The sequence below is a fragment of the Papilio xuthus genome, unplaced genomic scaffold (assembly GCF_000836235.2).
Source record: "Papilio xuthus unplaced genomic scaffold, Pxut_1.1 DF825017.1, whole genome shotgun sequence".
NCBI lineage: Eukaryota > Metazoa > Arthropoda > Insecta > Lepidoptera > Papilionidae > Papilio > Papilio xuthus.
Genome location: NW_013533632.1, coordinates 6,710,384 through 6,734,583, shown reverse-complemented (window position 1 = coordinate 6,734,583; position 24,200 = coordinate 6,710,384). Strand labels below are relative to the sequence as shown.

Sequence of the window (24,200 nt, the reverse complement as noted above, 5' to 3'; positions counted from 1 at the left end):
AGTTTTATAGTAATGTGCAATTAGAGGGTTTGTATACAGCTATCCAGTGCGCGGACATTTAAGTGCTCTATTGGCGGTTTGGCTCGCGGTTTTGTTGGCGGACTAACGGTTTTGTTAGTTACTGGATCACATGCTTAACAGCATAAGTTTGTTTTGGTTGTCAGTGACACCAAAAGACTTCATGACTATTTTATAGTTTTTGTGCATTTTTAAGATCGTATGAAGATTTTTTATAAAAAAAATGTCTACAGAAAATTTTCAAGGCACACTGCTGGCAGCACTGATAGGGTATTGTCAAACTTGTCAAACGAATTCTGTTATTTATACGCTTCGCGGTTATCAAGACGAAACACAACGACAAGTTCTACCTTGGACATATGTTGGCATTTAAAATTAAAGTTAAGCGTGGCTTTTTCATTGTTTTAGTTAAAATATACACAATAATTAAAAGAATAAATTACTTTTATTGCTTCTAAAACTTAGCGAACTCTAGTGCCTTTTATATTCTTACACATTTCGTGTAAATAGTGCGCTTAGATTTATTATGTTATTAGACGATATGTTTCAAATCTTGAAAGAGATATTGTACAAATTGGGAGCTTTATCAACCATCACCCTTCTTTTAAGCGTTGTAATTTTTTGGTACTACGGATTCTTTGCAGCTCTTGGTATCTTCATTACTGGACTTTCGGGTAAGTAACATACATTATTACTCTTGTGTTATCATTAACAAATAAAATGTAAATTTTTTGAACGATGTACAAATATACATTTTTGAAATGATTAAAAGTACCCTTTTTATGTTCCATTTATGAAAAGTTTGAAGGTATCTCTGTAAGTTTTAAAGATTCTATTGTAAATCGAAAAATACATTGTTTTATTTTAATTTTCACATAGAAACTATAATATTCAGCGACGAACTCAAGAACTGGAAGGGGCAGACACATCTTTTGGAAACTTAATTCCATATGAAATCTAACTCAGGAACAGAGTAAACAATATGCGTTTTACTGGTCTTTTTGGGTTCATTTATGTGGGATGTCACATTTTTCCACTGGTATTCAAGGATATCAGGTCTCTCGGGAACAACTGTCGGCCATTGCTACACACAATGCGCTTTAGTTCTGATCTTTCCGCAGTTGTTAATACATGGCAGCAGCTACTTAATTTTTTTTTTATTAGATACAATAAAGATAACACTTATTATTTAAAATTTCATACAAAACGGTAAACTACAAGTACATGGCCAACTACTAATGCCCTTACCTTATATGTTTTCAAATTATTGACATCTCTTAATTTCCATATCCCATATAAGTTGTAACTTACTTACAGTTTGCAACATATTTGGTTGCTCAATAAGTTAATTCGAATTTTTAATAGGTAGCTTTGAAGAGACATGAATCTTACTAAATATTATAAATGTGAATGTTTAGATGGATGGCTGGATGTTTGTTCGAAGGTATCTCCAGAACAGCTGAATTTATTGCAATTAAATTTGAATATAGTTTGGAAGAGCATGTGGCTACTATTTATCTTTTTTTTATTTCGCTCGGACGGAGTCGTGGGCAACAGCTAGTACATTATATATCACATGTAATGTTTACATATTCTTAAAGAGAATATTAGAATAGTATAAGTCTCAATTTAAAAATGATTACCATAAAAATATGTGAATTGAATTTCAATTGTCCTTAAAAATTGGCACAAACTTATCAGACAAAGCAATAAAAGTGGTAAGAATATGGCTGTTTCCATTAAAATATACAAGCAAATAAAATTTATGCTGCATTTATATATAGCACCTTTACAAATGTAATCTGAATTGCAACTGCAGCTGGCTGAAAAAAAATGCAAAGAAGGATACCCCTTGACTTATTAAAATTCATGATGTGGGCACAGACATCCAGAGAATCATTTTACATGCGGGTAGATTTAATAATAGCACTTGAGGTTTCAGTTCTTCTAGTAAATTCAACTAACTTAAACTATTACTTTTAGAGAGCTAATAGGAGGTGCAATTAATATGAATTCAATTTGAAAATTAATTAATAACTATTAAATGAATATTTTTTGTGTATAACAATAAAGATTTTTTCCTTCTTTTTATATTAAATCATTGATCAGTATACTACAGTCTCATCCTATTTTTTTGGCGGTTTTGTGTAAGTTGCCAAACCACAGATCCTTACTTATAAACATTATAAGTTTGAAAGTAAGTCTGTCTGTCTGTCGCGATTTTACGCTACAACTATTAAATGGATTTAAATGAAATTTGGTACACAGATAGATTAAAGCTTGAGAAATCAATAGGCTACTTTTTAATGCGAAATAATGGTTGGAAGGGCTCAAAAGTGGGGATAAAAGCTTATATGGAAGCATTGTCAATTTTGCAGCCAGAAGATTGAAACTTATGTTTTAGGCTGTTAAAGTAATATAAATAAATATGACATTCAATTTTTGAAAAAGATACTCTTGAGGGTGTTAGACAATAAAAGATCAAAGTTTATATGTGAATATGTAAGGCTTATGTGAATGTTTTCTAACTTTAATATGTCTGTTCCAACTATCATCATGATCTGTTGCGATGTTCCGGAGATATCTTTTAACAAACATTCATCTGTCCAAATTATAATATTAAGTAAGATTATGCAACTGATTGTCAAGAATTGTGAGCGACTTGTACTTGCTACAGATTACTATCAGTTAGAGACATCCTGTAAATATCATTATGTGTCCTGTATAAATTGTCTGGGTTGTCTGAATGCTGTATTTTGTTATGCAAAATCCATATGCAACAGAGCCCGTGAATGTATAAGAATTATTTAACATATTTTGTAAAAAGGTGCTTTTAATAATGAAATGCAATGTAGATGTATAATTTTTTGCAGGAATATTTTATACTGGACAAGATCTTTTGCTGTACTATCCGAATATGCCTCCAGATTCAAGAGATTTTGTCTTACAACCGAGTAACTTTAAGTTACCATATGAAAGTATTAAAATCAAAAATAAAGATGGATTGAAGATTCACATGTTTCTTATAAAACAAGAAACAAACTGCAACCATATTCCGACAATGATATTTTTCCATGGTAATGCCGGGAATATGGGTCAAAGGTATAATATATTTTTAATGTTAAATATACTATCTTTATTACATAAATACACTACACTTATATAGATTTTCACTACCCAAAACTCTGGTTAGCAATCTACATATTGAAAAATAGTTTCCTGTTTGACTAAGTTTCTATTCCTGATTTTTACAGGTTACCCAACGCTTCCGAGTTGTATCATAAATTAAATATCAACATTCTGTTAGTAGAGTATAGAGGTTACGGTCTATCTGAAGGTACCCCATCTGAAAGTGGTCTCTATGAGGATGCACAGACTGCTTTTAATTATATAATGGAAAGATCAGATATAGACAGGAAGAAGATTATTGTGTTCGGCAGATCATTGGGTAAGCATTACAATATTATAGGTTTATTTTTTTATAATAACAAAGATGGTATAGATAAAAAATAGTTTTGTCATTATGTAATATCAAAATCTTACTAATATTATAAATGCGAATGTTTAGATGGATGTTTGTTTGAAGGTATCTTTAGAACGGCTGCATGGATCTTGCTGAAATTTGGCGTAGATGTAGAACGTAGTCTGTAAGAACACATAGGCTACTAATTAAGTTTTTTTATAATTCGGAAATATAACGGACGGAGTCATGGGCGAAAGCTAGTAAAATTATATTTTAAAATTTTTAAAATGTATTCAGTATTAACATTATGTAGTTTAAATTTTTTTGTACATAACTTTCTAGGTGGCGCTATAGCTATAGACCTGGCGTCCAGATTCAAATACAGGAACAAGATTTGGGCACTTATTGTGGAGAATACTTTTACGAGCATTCCGGATATGGCAAAGCTTCTTTTACCATGGAGAATTTTGAAATGGTTGCCATATTTTTGTCACAAAAATAAGGTAAATCATATAAGGTTGTCAACTTTTAAATGGTACATAGAAATTGCAATAGTTTAATAACCACTAGATCTATATCAATGAAGCTTTAATTGTACAACTAATCTATTAAATTAATAACAAATCTTACTAATATAAATGCGATTGTTTGGATGGATGGATGATTGTCTGAAAATATCCAGAACAGCTGTATGGATCTGACAAATTTAGCTTAAGTATAGAACACTTTATAGTCTGGAAGAACACATAGGCTACTAATTAAGTTTTTTTGACCAACCTCTAGTTAATGATAAAGTTTTATAAATGTGTCTATTTTGAATTTTTAGTAAATAATGAGTTTTTTTTTTCAGTATATGTCGTTGAGGAAAATGGGTCATGTGGTTTCTCCGACGTTAATAATTTGTGGTACCCAGGACGACTTAGTACCGCCAGCAATGTCGAGTGACTTATACACAAGGTGCGGAGCTATTTGTAAGAAGATTGTACTGATCACCGGGGGCGGACACAATGATACATGGATTTGCAGAGACTACTATGGCACTTTACAACAATTCCTTCAAACTGTTCCTTCCCTACCGAATGAAGTAAGTCCCTTTATTGATGAAAATAATGATAATCCCTCCACTAGTGATCCTTCAATACAAATTGTCTAAATCTATGTACATATTAGTCATAGAAATGTTTCAGATGTTGTAAGACTTTTTTTAAATTCTGTAAAATCTTTATGAAATTTTAGTACAAAAACGTGATATTTTATCAACTATACAAGTTTATATGAAAGAGTTTTATTCATATTTTTTGAGTACAATGAAATTGCTCCGTTTTATAATGTTATAATTATTATTATTTTTTAAATCCAGTAAATGTCAAGTTTAATTTAAGTTTATGTTAACTATTAGGGCGTGTAATTTCTTATGATTGTCTTAAGACAATGTGTTTACGGTCGGTTACCTCAGCAAAATTATATCAAAAATAGCCATCAAAATATGTCACAGCTTCTGCAATTGTTGCGGTTTTTTTTTGTACCTTTATATATTATATATTTATTTATATATCACAAAAACATTCTCCGTTTCTTCTGACAGACATCTTTTCTTTTCTTCACATTTCATTTTATTCGTTATATTACAACTTAACCAACAATTACAGAATCTGAACAAAACTTACTAAATATTTTATTTTGTTATTTTTTTGTTGGGGTAAACCATACCATATGGTAACCAAGTATAAACCGTCAAAGTTATCTGACCCGATACCCATAAGTCAAACTAAATTATAGCAGCTCACTAGCGCCCCCCGTCAACGTCAGTATAGCAGCTTATAGATTGTCTGTTTTATGATTATTAGCCGACTTCAATAAGGAAGTTATCAATTGGTCTGTATGTTCTTTTTTTTATCTGTGTTATGAATTGTCAAACTATAGTGTGTCTATTTAAGATTGATTTTTCGATTTGATATTGTATGAGGATTAACATTGTACCTACTTAATAGACGAATGCCATAGTGTCGGAACTAACAACTATGAACTATCGAAAATCGGTCTTATAATTATATTGGTCGATCAAATAAGTACTATACTTACGTATTTTATTACTTTTTTAATTTATTACAGATAGTTGGCTATGTCCCGCACAATTAACTAAAAAAAATAAATTAAAAACATTTCTTTTTGTTTGTGAACGTCTCAACTTTTGGTTTAATATTTTATTTTTTTAGGTAGTTTTGCAGACAGTAGGAATAGGAAGTAACTATTTTATTTATATTGTATTTCAATAACAATAATCACAAAATTTTCATCAAGTTTTATAAGAACAACTGAATAAATCGAAAATTTTCATAACCGATTTTAACACTCCATCTCTAGTGAATTGTCAAAGTAATCAATCTTTTATCAACTAAAGATTTTGGTATTTTTATGTTATTTTCGATAACAATGTAACCTACGTTGTTATAGTATTGGTACATTTTCTGACAGAACTAAACGCAAACCGCAACAGCAGCGCCCCTTACCAGTCCAGATAACTTTGACGTACTATACAGAAGGTAGATAATATTATGTCAATTTGTCATAAAATATTGTAAATATAGAAGGCAAATATTTTTTATAAAAAAACTAAATTGTATTAAATATACATATCAAGGTGGAAGTATGTTAATTATACACCAAGGAAAATGTCTCTAATTACTAGAGTCAATTTCACTCACAAGTATTTATTCCTTTACTAGCTGTCGCCCGGGACTCAGTCCGCGCGGTAATAAAAAAAAATAGTAACCTATGTGTTCTTCCAAACTATGTTCTATATATATGCCAAATTTCATCGAGATCCGTTCAGCCGTTATGGAGATATCTGCAAACAAACATCCATATACCATCCATCCAATTTATAAAATATATTATCGTTTAAGGATTTTATTTCGTGTTATTTTTATTAAAGATATTAGAAAAATATCCTCGTTATTTGTTTTCTGAACATATTTACCTATGGAAGTGTTTGCTAATATCAGATATTTGTTTGGCAATATTATATATGAAAAAGAAATTGTAATTTTCAAGACATCCGATGTATCACTCCTATAACTATAGCCTGACCAGGAATATAGAACGCCCCGGTACGAACAAGCAACAATTACGTTTCTTTAACCAAAAGTAAATAAAGTAATGTTACCTTTGAGTGAAATTGCTCGCAATTTTAATGTTTTTATAGTACTTTTCCGCAATATAAGGTTTAAGAATTCCACCTTGTATATAAAAAGCCAAAAAAAACTTATTTACTGCATGTTTAATAAAAAAAAATATTATAAGTTTATTTAGAAATATAGCATGGTATTGTTATGGCTTCATTTTAAATGAGGCAAGATACGAATTTTGTAAATTAGACTCAAGAACATATGTATGCTGTTGGTGTTAATTTAGGGTTCCCTTCGATATCGCTTTCCCGGCTGTGCATAGATAATATATAGTCAATGTAATAAATACTTTTTATTACTCTTTTATCTTAATTCCACAAGCTTTCTATGTAAAATTACTTCCTATATTGAACATACTAATATTTTAAAAGAAGATCTTTTAGTAAAGGTACTATATTTTTTTGAACTGTTTTCTGATCTCCTGTCAAAGTCTAGTCGATTGTAGCCAGTGTTTCATTTCATATTCTCTCTAAAGTTTTCCAATTTCCTTATTTAAAAATGTTGGAGTAAAGAATATCAGAAGCAATAATAATGTTCTTAAATATATATTTATCTAGAATTAATTTACATTTAGTTGTTAATTTTTTTTTGTATAGAGTTGATTTTTTTTAAATTTCATTAATTGTTTTTAAAGTTTTTCGATGTTATAGTACATTGATTATGTAGAAAGCATATATTTTAAGTATTATACGTTTGCGCACATTTACGTATGAGCATTTATATTTTTAGATTTAATTTGTAATTTATGAAAATAAAAGGAATATTTTTATAACTGTCGTTTCATTTTTAACTACTTCATCTTAACGTAAGATCACAACTACGACTACCTGATTTACCGTTTCTCTTATCCCCATTTTCTTAGTTCTTTTTTAAGACTATCACTATATAAATATGTATTTTTTGTATCTACTACAAGAAAGCGACCACCTAATTACGCTAGAATTTCGAAAGGACCACGGCCCATAGACATTTGCAATTGCAGATGCGTTGTCTATCTATCAACAGAAGAAGGGACTTTCTTCAAAATATGAATGTGAACATAATACTGACAAAGCTTAGAGATGTTTAGAAATATAGCTAGAGACAAGTTTATAGGTCCTCTACGCTAGATAGGTAATATTTTTTTATAATTAATTCATTTTAAGTTTTTAATCTGATTCAGTCAGCTATATTTGAGATTACTCATCCCAAACATTGTAATGCCCAATATATTAGCTTAAGTAGCAGAATTCGTTACGCAATAATTGTACTGAAAACTTTTCACAATACAACTTTCGAGGTTGTTCGATTTTAAAGACGAGTCATGAGAACATGGAAGTTGCGTACAAAGATTTAAATGAAAGCCCTATGTAATATCATACTGGGACCTGCTTCATTAGTAAAAAGTTAAATATAATACTAATTATAGAGTGGACATTACTTGCACTTTCCTCCAAATATTTAAATCATTCGTCAATACTGCTGTCACAAGTGTCAAAGTAGACAACCGAAATTGTACCCGTGGTCCATCTTTTTGAGAGTACGGTTTGGAACACCCGTAAATATCTTTATTATTTAGCGTCTTACTGATATTATAATTACGAATGTTTGAATAGATTTGAACGGATTTGCATAGATGTAGGTCATAGTCTGGAACAACAAATAGGCTGCTAATTAAGTTTTTTTTATTTATTTCGCGCAGACGGAATCGCGGGCGATAGCAAGTCTAATTATAAACATGAAATATATAGCGCAAGTAAAAAATAACATCGACCATTAAACAAAAAGAGCGTATCGGTTTCTGTGGATATTTAATACACATCGCAGAATAAAATTCATTAAAGTAGAAATAAGCAATGTTAAAAATTAACATAGCGTTCATGAGGGACATGTAGTCTGGGTCACAGGTTAATATTATTAGCAGCGTGGGCGGCCGCCATCTTGAACATCTCGCGATCAATACATCCAACCTTTCCAACATAAGTATACTTCATATAGGATGCTAGCAACGAGATATTGAATAGCGTTGTGAGAGACGTTATGAAATATGATATTATGATATTTATTTACGCATTATTAAGCGACGGTACCATCCATGATCTTAATAGTTGGTTTGAAGTCAATACTTAATATGAATTCGCTTTACAGAATCATGACGTTTCGATTAAAATTTTTCAAACAGATTAACGTTTTTATTTTATTTATATAATACTTTTCCTCTAATCTAGATAAAACACTTTAACATAGTATGCTTACTCAATATTATCTTACTGGCAACAGATAGTTATTATTCATTAAAATCTGTTTTGGGTAAATAGTAACAGGTGAATGGAAAGATGTTCAGTTACTTTCACTTTGGGTGTCGTAACATCTTAAAGACGTTTACTTATTTAAATCAGTATCGCCAATAAGTCTTCTTTACATCATTATTTATAAAAAATCTGTCGCCCGTACACGTACAAAGGCACCGTTTATAAAAAATCGTAGCCTATGTTCTACATACAGCCATTTACGAAATATCATTAAACATCCATCCATCCATTGATATTAGTAAGATAGCAAATTTATCAATTTCAAGTATTATCAGGTTTTTGTTCTCATAATAATTCTTAATGGCTATGTAAAACTGTTTGCTTATTTTATTTTCATATTTATTAGAATTAGGCAGCGACTTTGTCCGCGCTATTCAAAGAATCTTGTTAAGTTGTTCTCCCAGACTGAATATCGATTTTAGAATTAATGAATCAACCTCTGATTCTATTTATAAACCACTTCAATGTTATAAGATATTCATAAATTGAGTCGAAATTTTTACATGAACTCGACAAGCGTTGTGTAATATTTTTAAGAAAGGCATTAAAAGTAGTAGAAATAAAACAAGATATGAATATGAATTAATTATATCATGTTTATTTAACCATCAACTTATGCTGTAAACTACGTGACATCGAATATTATTATAATTTATGTATCAGAGGGACAGAGCTAAGGGAATCACACATATTATTTTACGAATCATCTTGAAAATTGTTTAAAATCGTTACAGGACACATATATCTTAATTAAGTAATTGTTTCACGACATCCAATTCTATTAACACAAAAATCTACTTTTTATAGATAAATGTGATAAATGCATGCATATTCCTAGGTCATTTAATTTATTTATATTATGTTAAAAACTTTTTTTTTACCTCAAAAGTCCTTTATCATATAATATTAGGTAATAATAGATCATGGAATTATTAATTAATTTCATTTCATTATATATAAAATCTATAATATCAAATTAATCCCCATGAGAGATTAAAATATATATATATATATATATATATTTGTTATAAAAATCTCAATTATACAAAAACTCATTATAATATAGAAAAAAGATATTGGCAGTGATCTCTCATAGGGAACATTAGACATATGTAAATAAGTAAATACCAACATTACATATTCTATAAAATTCATCTATACATATAAAATATTCAAAATACCATATTGTAGAAAAAACAAAACATATTTCTCTAATAATTAACTTATGAAAACTGCCAAGGATAACGTGTAAAACATTTTAAAAAGAAGAGATGGAGAGCTGAGGGGTAATTGAACTCATAAGAAAGTATTTTGATCAAACAAAATGACAATGTAAATAAATTAAAAGAACTCTATAAATATTTAATATTTTAACAGAACTTACGTTCGTACTACAAACATTACATTAAAATAGGTACATCAAGATATCAAATATTTCACTAAGAGAAGCAAATTACTCGCAATATCGTTATCGGCTTACAAATTGCCACACGTACATCAAATACACATAACTATGGGGCTGTGTCCTCTCACATAACGGTTATATAGATAATCATCAAAGTTTAAAAATTTGGGAGGTAAGAGTTTATTGATTTACAGGAAATCCATAAGGACTTTCATGATGTCTCTGGGTTCGGCGCAAGTGGCACAGGTACGCCTGTGCGATGCTGTTGCGGTTACATCGAACCACAAATACGTATGCTAGCGACGCGCTCCAAACTCGATGGCGTCATCCTCGGTGATGTCTCCATGCCGCCACAGGTTCAGCCGCGAGGTCTTCGCGTGCTCCTGCGCAGCGCGGTACTCGCCCATCAGCCCAGCCAGGCGCGGCTCGCGGGTATAATCCATCAGCACAAGACCCTCCTTGATCAGATTCTGCGCACACGATTAACAAACATTTTACATCACCGCCAACAACAACTCTATACATCAACTTATAGAGTACAACCTCAATGAGTCGAGAATTGGTCCGTTCACACAACGTCAACCAAATTTAGAATCCGCTAAAAACCAATTTGATACTTATTTCAAGGAGTACTTCAAAGTTAGCTATATTTTTATTTCTTATTTTAATATACATAATTTGTACTTGGCCACTTCAGAATTTTTTAATTTGCCTATTTGTTCAACTTACAGAGGTTTTACTTCTACGATTAATATAAGACATCTAGCATAACTTAAAGTAGCAATTGCAGGGGTTGGGAATAACAAATTCAACTGATAATGTATCATATTATAATACTGTCTTTAATTACAAATATAATGTGTTATTTAAACATGTATAATTATATGTAAATCTGTGTATATATAGATATAATCAAATAAAACATATATAACTGATATTTGTGTATGTTGATTTAGTAAATATATAACATTAAATCTTAAACCGCAAAAGCAATACGATGAAATATCGTATTTTTTTACCTTGGACTCTCCATTAGAGGACTGTGAGGGAATCTTCAAATGGTTAATGATATGTTAGTTAGCAAAATACAAATGTTATTATTAAGAAAATACAGTAACTATAAAACAGTCACTTCTTGAACATATTCATTGCAAATAGTTCTAAGCTTTTATTTATAACTTCTGTTTCAATTTCGAGGTTTCTCATAGTTTTACATGAATTACATAAAAACCTTTACGTTTATATCCAAAATTTCACATAAGTTCGCATTCGCATATAATTTGGGATATATGGAAGGGATTGTCGGAAGGAACATTAGAAATTTTCGAATAACCGATTTTTTTTAACTGTTTGAAATTGAAATTTTTGTTTATAATGAATTTATTTATGTACTTTTGTGTTGCAATAAAAGGATATTCTGTTTTAAATGATTGAAATAATTCGTATTGTGCTGACGGACTATTATGTGTATGATCAGATGATGGTGGATTTTACTTCAAATATATCTCTATCTAAGATGGGAATATGGGAGGGGCGAGGGGGCGGTGGGGCGGGGAATTTAATGTCAAGATGTCAGTATACCTTTCCAATGTCGGAGTTGGTTGCAGCATCGACGAGGGTGACAGCAGGCGGTGTGCCGCGGGATTCAACGTTGAGGAGCAGTTTCTTGTTGAGCGTGTCAGCACAGAATGCACGTACCGCCTCGCGCAAGTCATCAGCGTCAGATGGCAACTTGATGCAGCTCAGTACATATTCATTAACGTACGGCGGCTCGATGTCCAGGCTGGGCGGTATGGGGGCCAGCCGGGTGAAGTCTAGTATCTGATCGATAAATTATTGCATTAATTTACATAATATCTCACATTGTCATCTTAATTGATTAATTCATTTCATTTATATTAATTTAATTCATCTCAAAAATTCAATTATTTGTAACCAGTTGCTGGCTCCAACTCCGTTGGCATGGAATTAGAAAAGAAACATAATTAGTAGCCTATGTGTTCTTCCAGGCAAATTTTTACATCTATGAAAAATTTCAACAAGATCCTTTATGCCTTTTAAGAGATTTCTGGTAACAAACATTCAAACTTTCATATTTACAACTTTACTAGCTGCTACTCGCGACTACGTTCGCGCGGAATTATATAAGAAACATAAGTAGTAGCCTATGTGTTCAACATCTATGTTAAATTTCTGCAAAATCTGTTCAGCCCTTTAAAACAATCTTGTAACAAACATCCAAACTTTCACATTTATAATATCATTAGCTGTTGACCGCGACTCCGTTCGAGCGGAATTACAAAAGAAACATAATTAGTAGCCTATGTAATCTTCCAGACTATGTTCCACATCTGTCAATTTTTCTGCTGACACCTTCAAACAGACATCCATCCATCATTCTATCCATCTATTCCATCCAAAAATTCTCCTTTATATTGTTAGTAAGAAGTAAGATTATAAAAAGTAATTACCTCTCTGTTTCCATAATCAACGTACAAGACATGAGCAAATCCATCGTCCGTAACCTTCTCAACTTTTGCTCTGTACCAATTGTTGTCGGCAGTGAAGCGCGCCGCACACATGTATCCCTTCCGGGGTACAAACGAACCAGGCATCGGGCTGCTGCAATTTTTAAAATCATGGTGCATCCGTTCCATCAACGCCTCCAACTTAGGAATAAGATCAATATTCTGGACGTAGAAATTGCCATCAGGCTTAACAACAGTGACAATAACTTTGTCGTACTTGACAACGCGTTCCATAATTGGGGCATTCCTCTCCTTTTCGATTTCACGGTCCGCTTCAATGAAATCCCTCCAAACTCCGATGCGTTTCATCTTAGCGTTCTCCTCTGCTGTCTTAATTGCTCGCGCGTATTCCGAGGACTCAGCGGCATGATGCATAGTAGCAAGGCCATGCTCAACCAAGGAGACAGACATGTTCTCATTTTCTATCCAGAGCCAGCCGATGAAGCTGCCGGCCTTGTCCATGTCCTCAATGGTGACATGCACATCACGCTGGAGGCATTTCTCCTTGGTAAACTGCAGGGCTTCTTCGCCATGCGGCTCAGCAATTTGCATGGGTCCTCCGCCAGCACCAGGGCGGGCACCTCGAGGGCAGACAACTCCAGCCAGCAAGAATGTAACGAGGACAGACTCTTTGGGAATGTACAAACGGAGTCTGGATCCGCTGGCGACGAATTCAACTACAGCTTCAGTTTTCTGAATTCTCTTGAGGAATGGTAAGAATTTTCTTGCTTTAGCTGGATCACCGCTGGTATCTTGTACGCGATGAGTGGGAATATCTTTCTTGGCGTGTATTCCAATTGCTGCCTTTTGAGCCTTCAATTCAGATTCCAGTAGTTTGTCATAGTGGGAGCTTCTCTGGTCATTATCATTTCTGTATCTTACAACAGTTGCATAACCCTTGCTTACTAGTGCCTCTGCAATGTTACTGTTAAACAAATTTAAGTTTTATTAAATTGAGGCATTTTAAATACAAATAAAATATAGATTTTCAAGTATACTTACGTTCCACCAGCCATGACAGTGCAGCAAGTCTTGGCTGGGTAGGTGTCTTTAGCTGGCTGAATGTAATCAACAGTCACACTAACTTTCTTGCCAATGAGTTTCTTCCTCAGGAATTCGCGCGCTTCAAACATCCAAGGAATTTCATACAGAGGTTTGAACCCTTTTGGTCTCGGTGACTGCTTACCTTCTTCATCTGGACCGTTGTTCCTAAAAAAATTGAATAATTATAAAATGGTTTCAAGCCATTTAAATACTAAAAATGGAGTTTGTTACTTTGCTTACTTTTCACGAGGTGGTCTAATGCTGGCCAAAAATATCTTCTTATGTATACCATTGGATAATTTGATCATAAGAGCATCTCCGTTCACAATTTCCAACACAACTCCTGTAAACTCTTTGTCTTTAGGTGAAATAATAGGCGCATTAGATGTATAGTTAGTCCACATCCGTGTTTTAGATTCCTTTGCTGCTTTTTCAGCAGCTCTCAGTGCAGCAGCACCTAATAATTTACAAAAAAACATTAACACATTATTGTATCTAAATAACTTTTTATTAGAAATAAATCATGTATAATTGTAAATTTTTTATCAAAACTCGATGATTATGGATACCAGATTTCATAACTGCAAGGGACCAATCAACGCATTTTGCGAATCCTTGTCTGAGCAGAGCTTCAGCGATGTTCCCAGCGGGGTGTAAGATGGTTCCCACAAAATATGCATTGTTAACTGATTCAAGAATAACTTCAACATCTTGCTGCAGCAATTTGGCTTCCACAAAATATCTCGCTTCTTCAGCAAATTGATCTGATTCTCCATCTTGCTTAATTGGAGAACACTACAAAACATTTTTGTAGTTTAAGAGAAATATAATAAAGATATAAACAATTCTATTGATTTTTTTCTAATTATCATAAACTTACTCTAATTCCAGATATCATCAAAGTAATGGTGTAGTAATCAGGCAGTAATGTCATTCTCACGGTAGACCCATCACGTACATATTCTACAATCGCCTTGATAGGGTGGCCATTATGTTTGTTTACGAATTGTTTCGGATTATCAATAGTCCACTTAATATCCCGGACATGTTTCTAAAAAAATTAAAATACAAAAAGACAATCCATCCAATTAATGACAGTATAATTACTTAACTTTGTTTATGCAATGAAATTTTTAAGAAAATAAAACAATGTAATTGTAGGATTCACCCACCTGGATATCAGTACCCCATAGACCCTTGCCTTGTGCTCTTGCGGCATCTTCAATTTCAATAAATTTTTTCATTGGTGGAAAGTTCCGGCTGCTATCTCTTATTTTCACTAATCCTTCAGCCAGCAGGGATTCTATCACATTTTCATCTTTTGTTGGATCTTTCCCTATCCAAATAGATCCATACTCTCTTGATGCATTTGGGGGTTTCTCTGAGGTGAATGTGACTACTTTGCCTACTAATTTTTTTCGTAGAAATTCACGAGCTTCCCACCCAAATGGTTCATCCTTTGTTTCAGAATTGCTACAATAAATGCAATTATTAAAGATCTTTATTTATATAACAATAATATACGAAATACTTCATCAAACTGCAAACAATTTATTGAAGATAGTTGTTTGTTACTTCACTGCAATAACTAGTCGCTTTATGTATGTTCTTTAGTCAGTAAGAGTTTATAGTCATACACCTAGCAAATGCTAGATCTATGAGAGCTATGTAAATTCGTAGCAACATTTTATAATTGATAATGATTTCTTTAAAGTGAAATGCCAAAATTAATTGAAAATATCTCTAGTGTTGATATTTAAAGCTTATTTCATTAAATAAATAAATAAACAAAAAGGGAAAGTTAAATAATACATTTTTTAAAAAGATCAATAAAGTGAACAACCTAACCTATAATTTGCATAAACATTAGAAAATTTAACATCATTGTAAATATGCTTTAAAGGAATGAACTGTTGTTGCACCAAATAAAAATTCTTTTGTTATATCCATTTGTAAATTGTAATTAACATATTTTTCATATTTCATGACGGTTATCATTATTTTTATAATATAAAACAGAATTTGAAGGGTAAACATGATTTATTAGTCCAAGTAAAATATTAAACTGTTTTATTCCTTAATAAGATGTAATTCATATATAATCTTAATAAGTGCATAAAAAGATTCAATTAATGGAAAATTTGTAACAATATAGATTATTTTTGCATAAAAAGCAAAATTATAATCATTTACAGTTGTTTGCAGTCATTAGGAATTAATAATACAACATAGAACAATACAGCATTTTACAACATAACCTATAATTTGCATAGTCATTGGAATATTTTATTGCTAATTTCATTTGCTTTTCAATTGCAATAGATATTGATTTATACTAATTGGAAAGTATAGTAAGTCTTGAAACAATTTTGTTTTATATTCTTAAATAAATGTATGTAGGTACAGGCACAGCAATGATAATTAATGGTACGCTTCAGAGCTTCTTGCATATTGAATACATGAATGACTTTGTGATGTTGTAAATATAAAATAAAAATAACCGGCAGAATCAGTTCAAACCATGCTATAAAAAGACTTACATCTCTTAAGTGATGTAACTATTTGTCAATGATCAGGTTCAAATGTTTAGAAAATTGGTATTGTTGCTGTTGTGGCATTGCACAGAAATAGTTCATTCCTTTATAATTGCATACTACTTCATCTATATCACAAATTATCAAATCTTACCAGGATTGCTACTTTCTCATTTAGCCTGAGTTGTTAAGAATGAAATTCATAATCTATTTCTAACTTCTGATTTACATTAATAAGAGTTTTATTTATTCCTTCAAAATTAGAATGATCAGTAACGAAAATCAAAATGGAATTTTGTTAGAATATCTTGAGTCCGGTCCGACAGATTGTAAATTAGATGCGCTACATGTAAGAGCAAGCAATGAAGATTGTAGATTATTTTTAAAAGTAGTTTGTTATTTAGTATTTATTGCAATTTGAAGAAAAGAACAAAAACATTTTAACACTTTGGCTCACTTTTGTAATAGCCATTTGAAGCATAATTACTTTCACAAATGCCATGCTGGCAAGACTATTGCAATAGAATTTGCATTTAACTAAAAGTATATTTCATTTTGATAGTATTCTTAAATGTTACTGATGCTTTTGCTACTCAGAATTAAAATTGGCCTTATAGCAGCAAAATATTTTGCATAGCTGCTGTTATTGAAATGAAAATAACTTAAAGATAGTGAGACTCAAGCTCAATGCATTTTGCGCTCAGCATTGCATGATTATATCTTATGTAAAAAGTGGCCATGAGCAAAATCAATAAATAAATGACTAGGTATAGGTTTCGCTAAAATATTTCAATGTTTCAATATAATGAGCTCTAAATGCTTTTGACGCTAGGCCACGTCTCAACCTGGAAATGTATCGTAAAAAAAGAGAACATCAGCAAGAAAAAATCTTTTGTTATTTTATATTACATACAAAAGTACAATAGTAATACATAAATGCATAGAAAATCAACCGAAATACTGCACTGTTATCAAAGCATAAGCGACTTACTTGTTGACTGTTTTCTGTCGAGCGAGTTTGGGCGCTGTGATGCCCGACAGCGCGATGACTTTTTCTGGAGGCGGCCCACCTTGCGGATGCCCTCTTATTATCACGGTATCACCGGATAATACCTGCAAATCGAAATGCAATGTTAGAAATCCATTTCACATTCACCAATATGTTGAAAAGTTTGAGAACCACAATATGGTTCCCACAATTCTATGTCCTAAAAAAACACTTAATCATCACAAATATGTATCAATGAAAAATCAACAATGGTTAAATCAAAGAGGCGGGGCAAGAAAAAATCAATTACTTGAAAAAATAGGTAACATATGCTCAAAGTGTGAATTCAGTGCCAACGGGGCAATGTGGGACTGGGAGATCGGCACGCGGCAATACGGTATCTATCACAGCACACTTAATATAAAATTAATAATTAAAACAAACTTTTATTACCATTTTGGCTATTCCGGTCTTATAAGCTGGTGCTGGAGCACTCATCTTGACTAAATTATTGAACCAAATGAAGAACTGAAAAGCTAGCCACTATTACTGACGAGCAAACTAATAAGACTGGCGAAACGTGGCGTGTGGCGTGCCACCTGTGTTTCCACATTCAAAATATACAGTAGAAAACATAGAGCAACGATTGAGATGTACTTTCACCTTACCGGAAGTTTAAGTAAAAATGTCAGATATTGAGTAAAAAATATTTTTTCTCTAAGTATCTAAGTATTAAACAATTAATGTTTTTAATTTTTTTTTACACAAGCAGTTTAATTATTCAAATGTTGTATACATCGTATTTTTAAAGCACATAATCATTTTATAAAATGTACCAAACCGTGACTTGACGGATTTGATTCCTTGAGTTTTAGGCGTAACGTACTCTTTGACAAGCGATATTGCCAGAACATAAGGATTGATTTTGGTTATTATTTGTTAAACTTCCGGCGTGACGCCATTGGTGGTGTAACAGGTCGATAACAATGATATGTTCGGAAATCGCTTTCTAGATAAATATATATTTTGTATGGAAATATTTTGAGGAATGCCTAGTAAGAAAATAGAAGCAAAAAATGTAGGGAAATTTTTAAGTAAAAATTTTTCGGCAACAACATATGTTAACTCTTTGAACAATATTACTACGTCATAATTAGGACGAGACGAATCATTGAGGATACGAGGATACTATAATCGAATCCCATAATAGTGAATGTAGTATGTTTTTTTGTGATTCGTTTACACGTCATCTCTCCCATTAAATAATGAGCAGATAACAATAATTGGCTTTCCCATAATTTACAAGCCGTTATTACCTTTGATATAATTAGAACGAGGAGTCATTATCTACTTAATAGTTACGCTAATTATAATCATAAAATAATTTAGGTTTAACCAATGATTTTAATGCTGTAAATAATATATAAAACGAATAATATATATAAAATGAATCTCCATTTCCCTTGGTCATTGTATGATGGAATAGATGTAACAATTTTAGGAGGCGGATAAAAAATCATGCGCAATATTTTGGGCCCGACGCAGGATGAAGACGGCACCGACGAATAGAGTCCGCTACAATAGAGAAATCAAGACGCCGCGCCGGTGGGTGAACATCATTAGAGAAGCTAAAGCCCACAGACTCTGATGGCTGGGCCACCTGCTGAGGATGGGTGAAGATCGGAATATCGAAGCAGCGTTCACAGTATCAAAATAAATGAAAATTTTCAGTAAATTAACCTTTTTTTATAAAGTACCAAGATCGATTAATTACGCAATACTGGAAGGCAATCATAACTACAATTTAGTACATAAAATAATTAAATTAAACAATACATAAGTTTCTGCAATTTTTTATTGCGAATTTATCGACTATTTACGTGGTAAACGCTGATTTGCAATAAAACCAAAATTCGATAATTTAGATGACCAACAAAATTGAAGGATGCTAGTGTTGCCATTAGATAAAAAAAATTATGGGTACACTGTGTATTTCGTCTAGATTTGCCAAAATTGCGGTAAAATATTTGAGTGGCCAAGAACTCGGTTAAAATAGATATTTTACTTTCTAATCTACCCGCATTATAGACTGAAAATCTCATCACTTATTTTTAAATCTCGTGGGTTTTCCAGAGATATGATATTTAGATTTTTGATTAACATTTAAGTTATATTCATAACTGGCCATAAATGTCATAGAAAGTGTAATATTTAAATGTGGAATGAAATAAACGACAAATTACGTTTTCGTTCCAATTTAACCACATGAAGTATTGTGTATTATGTAGCATTTTCCAGTGACGCTATTACTTGAGGTTCATGTATTTATTATTTCAGACAAGAATCGTTTAAAATTTACTTTGATTTGAGTTACAATGGCTAGTACAGATTTTAGAAAGGAAGTGACCATGCCTGTGAGACCAAGAAGTGTCTATACTGCTCATTCGTACAACCAGGTATTTTTATGTTATATTTTATTAATATTTACTATAAAATTTAGTGATATGAAAGTACAGAGAAATGTCTCATTTTTCGCATAACGTATTTAATTTATTTTAAAACAATCAAACATCCAGAGGGTATGTTAACCGTCAGTTATTATGTTGACACACCTTCGCCTGGGACCCTGCGAGATGAAATTAGGAAAGAAAAATAGAACGTATATTTTGATAGTAGATTGCGATATATTTTGTAAGAAAGTTGCTTTCTGAACTTACCCAATTTTTCTTACGGGGTAAACGAGCACGAGATTGTATTTATTATACATTAAACTTTCTAAGTTCTTGTAATGAGAAATGTTTGTTATATTTCATATTAAAAATCTCAATTATTTAAATCAATAATGATGATTGCGCCAGCTTGTTTTTTATAAATCTTTATCAGGCACCCTTAAACCAACCACAACCAATGCATATATCGTGTGGTTCGGCTTACTGCTTCAGAGTAATATGAGTTTACAATAGTTGATATTCATTTATTCACGGTGTTACTTCTAGGAGGAATCCAACCTCTCCGCGTTTCAAGATTACAGCAAATTTTTGGAAGGTGGTTTGGGTCAGGCCGAGCTAGTTGGCGCAGCTGCATGGCAGCCACCATGGAGGGCTCCAATGCAACGCAAGGCCCCGTTCTACCCAGGCGACGATATCTACCATGCTGATACATGGAGAGATTTAGAGGTCAATGGTTATAAAAGTATAGTTATCGGACAACGCCTAGATATCGAGGAATGGTTTTCGTCGAACACCTTTCCAAACTTGCCCTTGGGGGTTCGATGCGAATTTTCCAAATAAACGAACTGTATGAAGAAATAAAAATTAATTTTAAACTAACGGCGAATTAGACAATGTTCGACAAGCTCTACAGTTTAATCGCGTTTGTCTTTCGATATTAATTTATTGAAAATCATAGGTGACGGATGTGGCTGGCGGGGCTCGGTATAACGCCTCGGTGACTCCGCACGGCACGGTCTGCCTGAGACTAAGAGACAGGGTAAAGTAAGTATATACCAGTTATAATCGTCTTAAAATAGCTTTTGGTACAGAATCACCTTTGATCCACAATTGAGTTCAGTCTTGGAAGAATGATAGTTTGGAGTAATCATTGTTTTTTTATCACGTAGGTGTTTGTTTGTCTTTAAGGGTTGACATGACGGTTGACGGCGCAGTGCGAGTGACTAATGCGAAGTACAACATTGTACTTGCGTTGTCCCAGTCGGGCGCTGCAGCCGCACTCATACATCCGAATGGTCGAGTTTACAACTACCGCTCGAGGGTAGAGATTCAAGCACACCATCAGCAAGGGAACAATAAGTCAGTACATCATAGAATTTTATAATTCATCTAACGCAACTTTCTCATTATAATACCTCACTTAAATTACATAGACCTTTTATTACTTTCTTTACCTATCACAGTCTTATCTCGCTCTGGTTTTCAAACTTTGCGCCTCACTTATGAGGCATGGCTCAAAGATTGTGTTTTGTGTATTAATACATGGATTGCTACTAAGGTACGCAAAGATGTGGTACAAGGGGGTATCGTTTACGGCGGAGCAGTGCGCGCTGGTGTACCTCGTGGACGCGGCCGGCACACGCACCACCACTGACACCTTCCTCGACATGAGCCAGGACTTCACGCTCAATGTCTTCTACAAGTAAATATATTGTATACACACGATATTTCGGTAGATCGTTCAAACGATTTAGGCACTACTTCACTGTAGCACTAAATTGCTTAATACTTATTGAAAATCAACATTTTCATTGTTAAGACATCTCCACAGATAATTTTATCGATTTTGCGTCCTGCCCGCTGTCTAACCTATATTGGTCACTAAGAGGTCCTTGTAGATTTCTGATATTAAATCTACGCTAAGGAATACTTATTACGACTCTGATTTCGGCAGTTGGACTTAGGATTTTTTTTTAGGTAAGACAGCACGACTAGCAGAGCGACTGACTTTTCAGATAGGTCACACGCAAAGTTCTGAGTTCTTGGCCAGTCACTAAATAGAGGTTTGAAGATTTATTGTATTGTGCAGTGAATCTGGTCACGGGCCGTCGTATGTGAACAAGGCGCTTTCGCTGCTGCAGGCCATGCAGTACTGGCTCACCGACGACGGCATCGACAACTGGATCATCAATAATGTACGCGTCAGCCAGACTGCTGATGGCCTAGTGCGGTATGTCTTGAATTTTTAATGTGGTTCCTTTGTCTCTGCAAAGTTGAATTTATATCTAGTAAATATACATTTTTATGTATAATATAATGCAGAATAGCGTAATCAACAACAAACAAAGGTATAAAATCGTTAGAGGACGTAGTCATCGGACCGTTAATAAAATGTTTCCCGCAGGTGAGACGAGCATATATAAATATACTGAGGTATGAGTGTATATGGATGGGCGTGAACCGTTTAATCAATACTGCGACGCAACAGATTTATTACGTGAGAGCTTGCATTTCTGCGCCGCTCGATGCAAAGCTCACCTCACCTTATCGCTAGGCGTTGTTTATCTATCGCCCATGTTAACATCATACTTATAATTATTCTGCGGTATTATGCATGCAAATGAGTATTCATCGAGTCATATGAAGTTAACATATTTTGCTGTTCACATCTTAGGTTTTATATGAAATAGTCATGATTTTTTAAGCCAATATTTTATTTGAATGATGCAGAAATTTATTTGGTTTCTTAGTTTCAAAATAAAGACCCTTTTGAAATGCTTTTGTCCTAGTTTCCCTAATGTGAGGGATGGACCACAAAAGCCTTTTGAAGTCTTCCATTCACGTTCTTTAACAACTTTTAGACCCTTACCCCTGGTGATATGTGGCGAGGTTTTTAGCTACCACACACCATGTATCCAAAACCCGTACTTTTAGCTTAAAGTATTGTTGAAATTTTCAGAAATTTATTCATTTACTAAATCATTAATCAGAAAATAGATACACGTGATCTCCTTTCAGATACCTCCCTTCTCGTTAATTTTTTTCGGAACCACATACAGTAAAGTGCAATATTATCACAAAGCAAGTTATACAAAAGGGTTTTATTGTGTTCACATACATTAGAATGTATATCACCTATATTATGTATATATATTTGCTTCAGTATTCATCGCTGCAGTCACAAGTACCAACTGCGTACCAGCCCTAGCAACGGATCTGCATCTATCACCAGCCCTTTTGTGCATTGCACGGCCTCCCTTGGCCAGACTCAGCATTTATTTGTACGGTACGTTAATTATTCTCTGTTAATATAACCAGCCAGTGCATAACATTAATATTTAAGTTTAAACAGTGTTGCCTAGTGTCAATTTTTAGTTGTATATCTTTTTAATTGATACTTGCAGTCGCGGCGAGAGGCGTATGCATTTTGATGGCAACTCGTTCATCGTCCGCAACGCTGGCCACTCCGCCGGGTTTGACGACAAGAATCAATTGAAAGTGTACTGAATCAGCATCGTTGTACCATTTTACATGATTTTATCTACGCTGCTCTACACCTTATTACCGTGCAGTTTTATCCATCGTATGTTGTACAGCTTATTTGCAGTTCCTCTGTCGCTTACAATATCTATTTGATACGTTTCGATTTAAAAACTCGGACAAGTCAATGATAAAATTATATTTATTTTGTACGTAGAGGTTTTGAAATTACTTTATTTTGCACGCTGCCCAAGCTTCGGATTTTATTTATCAGCATACATATTGTATTTACAGACGACGTCATAGTTATTAAGGTTACAGTTGAATGCTAAGTGTTAGATCATCTGCCGAGAGACACTTTTACATTTTTTTATACTTATTTATCGGTTGTGTAAAATAAAACTGATCATATGTATACCGGATGTAAAGTCACTAACAGCTTATATATTTTTTATTTTACATACTTAATCTTATTTTTCTTTCTTAATAACATGGCCTGTATGTAAACTATGTCTTAATCTGCATGTTTTTTTAATCATGATTTATTTACCTTATTTAAAATTAATGAAGAGATTTTGGATAGTTGTAATATATTAAATAAGTGCTATATCTACATAACTGTACCAGAATGTTCAGTATTGTTAAACAGCAATCAAATATATTAACCAATGTAATAATGATTTCAAAAATGGCGTCGATCGTAGCGGGCTAGGCAGTGTTTGAATTACAGATTCAGTTATGTCGCGAGCTTTTGGTGTATAAGACTTGTCCTAATTGTTTGTTATTAAAAAACATCAAGTGAGATTGTTAA

The 24,200-nt window shown here is 33.0% G+C and overlaps 3 protein-coding genes across 4 annotated transcripts; 2 read left to right on the top strand and 1 right to left on the bottom strand.

The window, feature by feature from the left end:
- The first annotated feature begins 337 nt into the window (after nt 1-337).
- Bem46 (abhydrolase domain containing 13-like protein Bem46) lies at nt 338-6,266 on the top strand. Its single transcript, XM_013323613.1, has 5 exons — nt 338-692; nt 2,892-3,120; nt 3,273-3,466; nt 3,824-3,984; nt 4,332-6,266. Exons 1-5 carry the CDS (start codon nt 545-547, stop codon nt 4,632-4,634), a joined length of 1,035 nt encoding a protein of 344 aa, XP_013179067.1. The 5' UTR covers nt 338-544; the 3' UTR covers nt 4,635-6,266.
- A 3,266-nt stretch (nt 6,267-9,532) lies between these two features.
- On the bottom strand, nt 9,533-18,055 carry Tudor-SN (Staphylococcal nuclease domain-containing protein 1). 2 transcript variants are annotated; one of them, XM_013323832.1, is made up of 11 exons: nt 17,913-18,055; nt 17,463-17,584; nt 15,110-15,410; nt 14,818-14,988; nt 14,507-14,732; nt 14,178-14,394; nt 13,896-14,102; nt 13,111-13,818; nt 12,837-12,987; nt 11,947-12,186; nt 9,533-10,835 (listed from the first exon to the last, which is right to left on the bottom strand). In XM_013323832.1, exons 1-11 carry the CDS (start codon nt 17,955-17,957, stop codon nt 10,662-10,664), a joined length of 2,562 nt encoding a protein of 853 aa, XP_013179286.1. In that variant the 5' UTR covers nt 17,958-18,055; the 3' UTR covers nt 9,533-10,661. The 2 variants fall into 2 exon arrangements, with proteins under 2 accessions (XP_013179286.1, XP_013179285.1); XM_013323831.1 differs by having other exon boundaries at nt 12,837-13,818.
- Nucleotides 18,056-19,697: 1,642 nt separating this feature from the next.
- On the top strand, nt 19,698-24,194 carry fest (wurstfest). Its single transcript, XM_013323640.1, has 8 exons — nt 19,698-19,915; nt 20,456-20,635; nt 20,868-20,953; nt 21,098-21,268; nt 21,468-21,611; nt 21,999-22,139; nt 23,073-23,195; nt 23,314-24,194. Exons 1-8 carry the CDS (start codon nt 19,835-19,837, stop codon nt 23,414-23,416), a joined length of 1,029 nt encoding a protein of 342 aa, XP_013179094.1. The 5' UTR covers nt 19,698-19,834; the 3' UTR covers nt 23,417-24,194.
- Nucleotides 24,195-24,200: the final 6 nt, after the last annotated feature.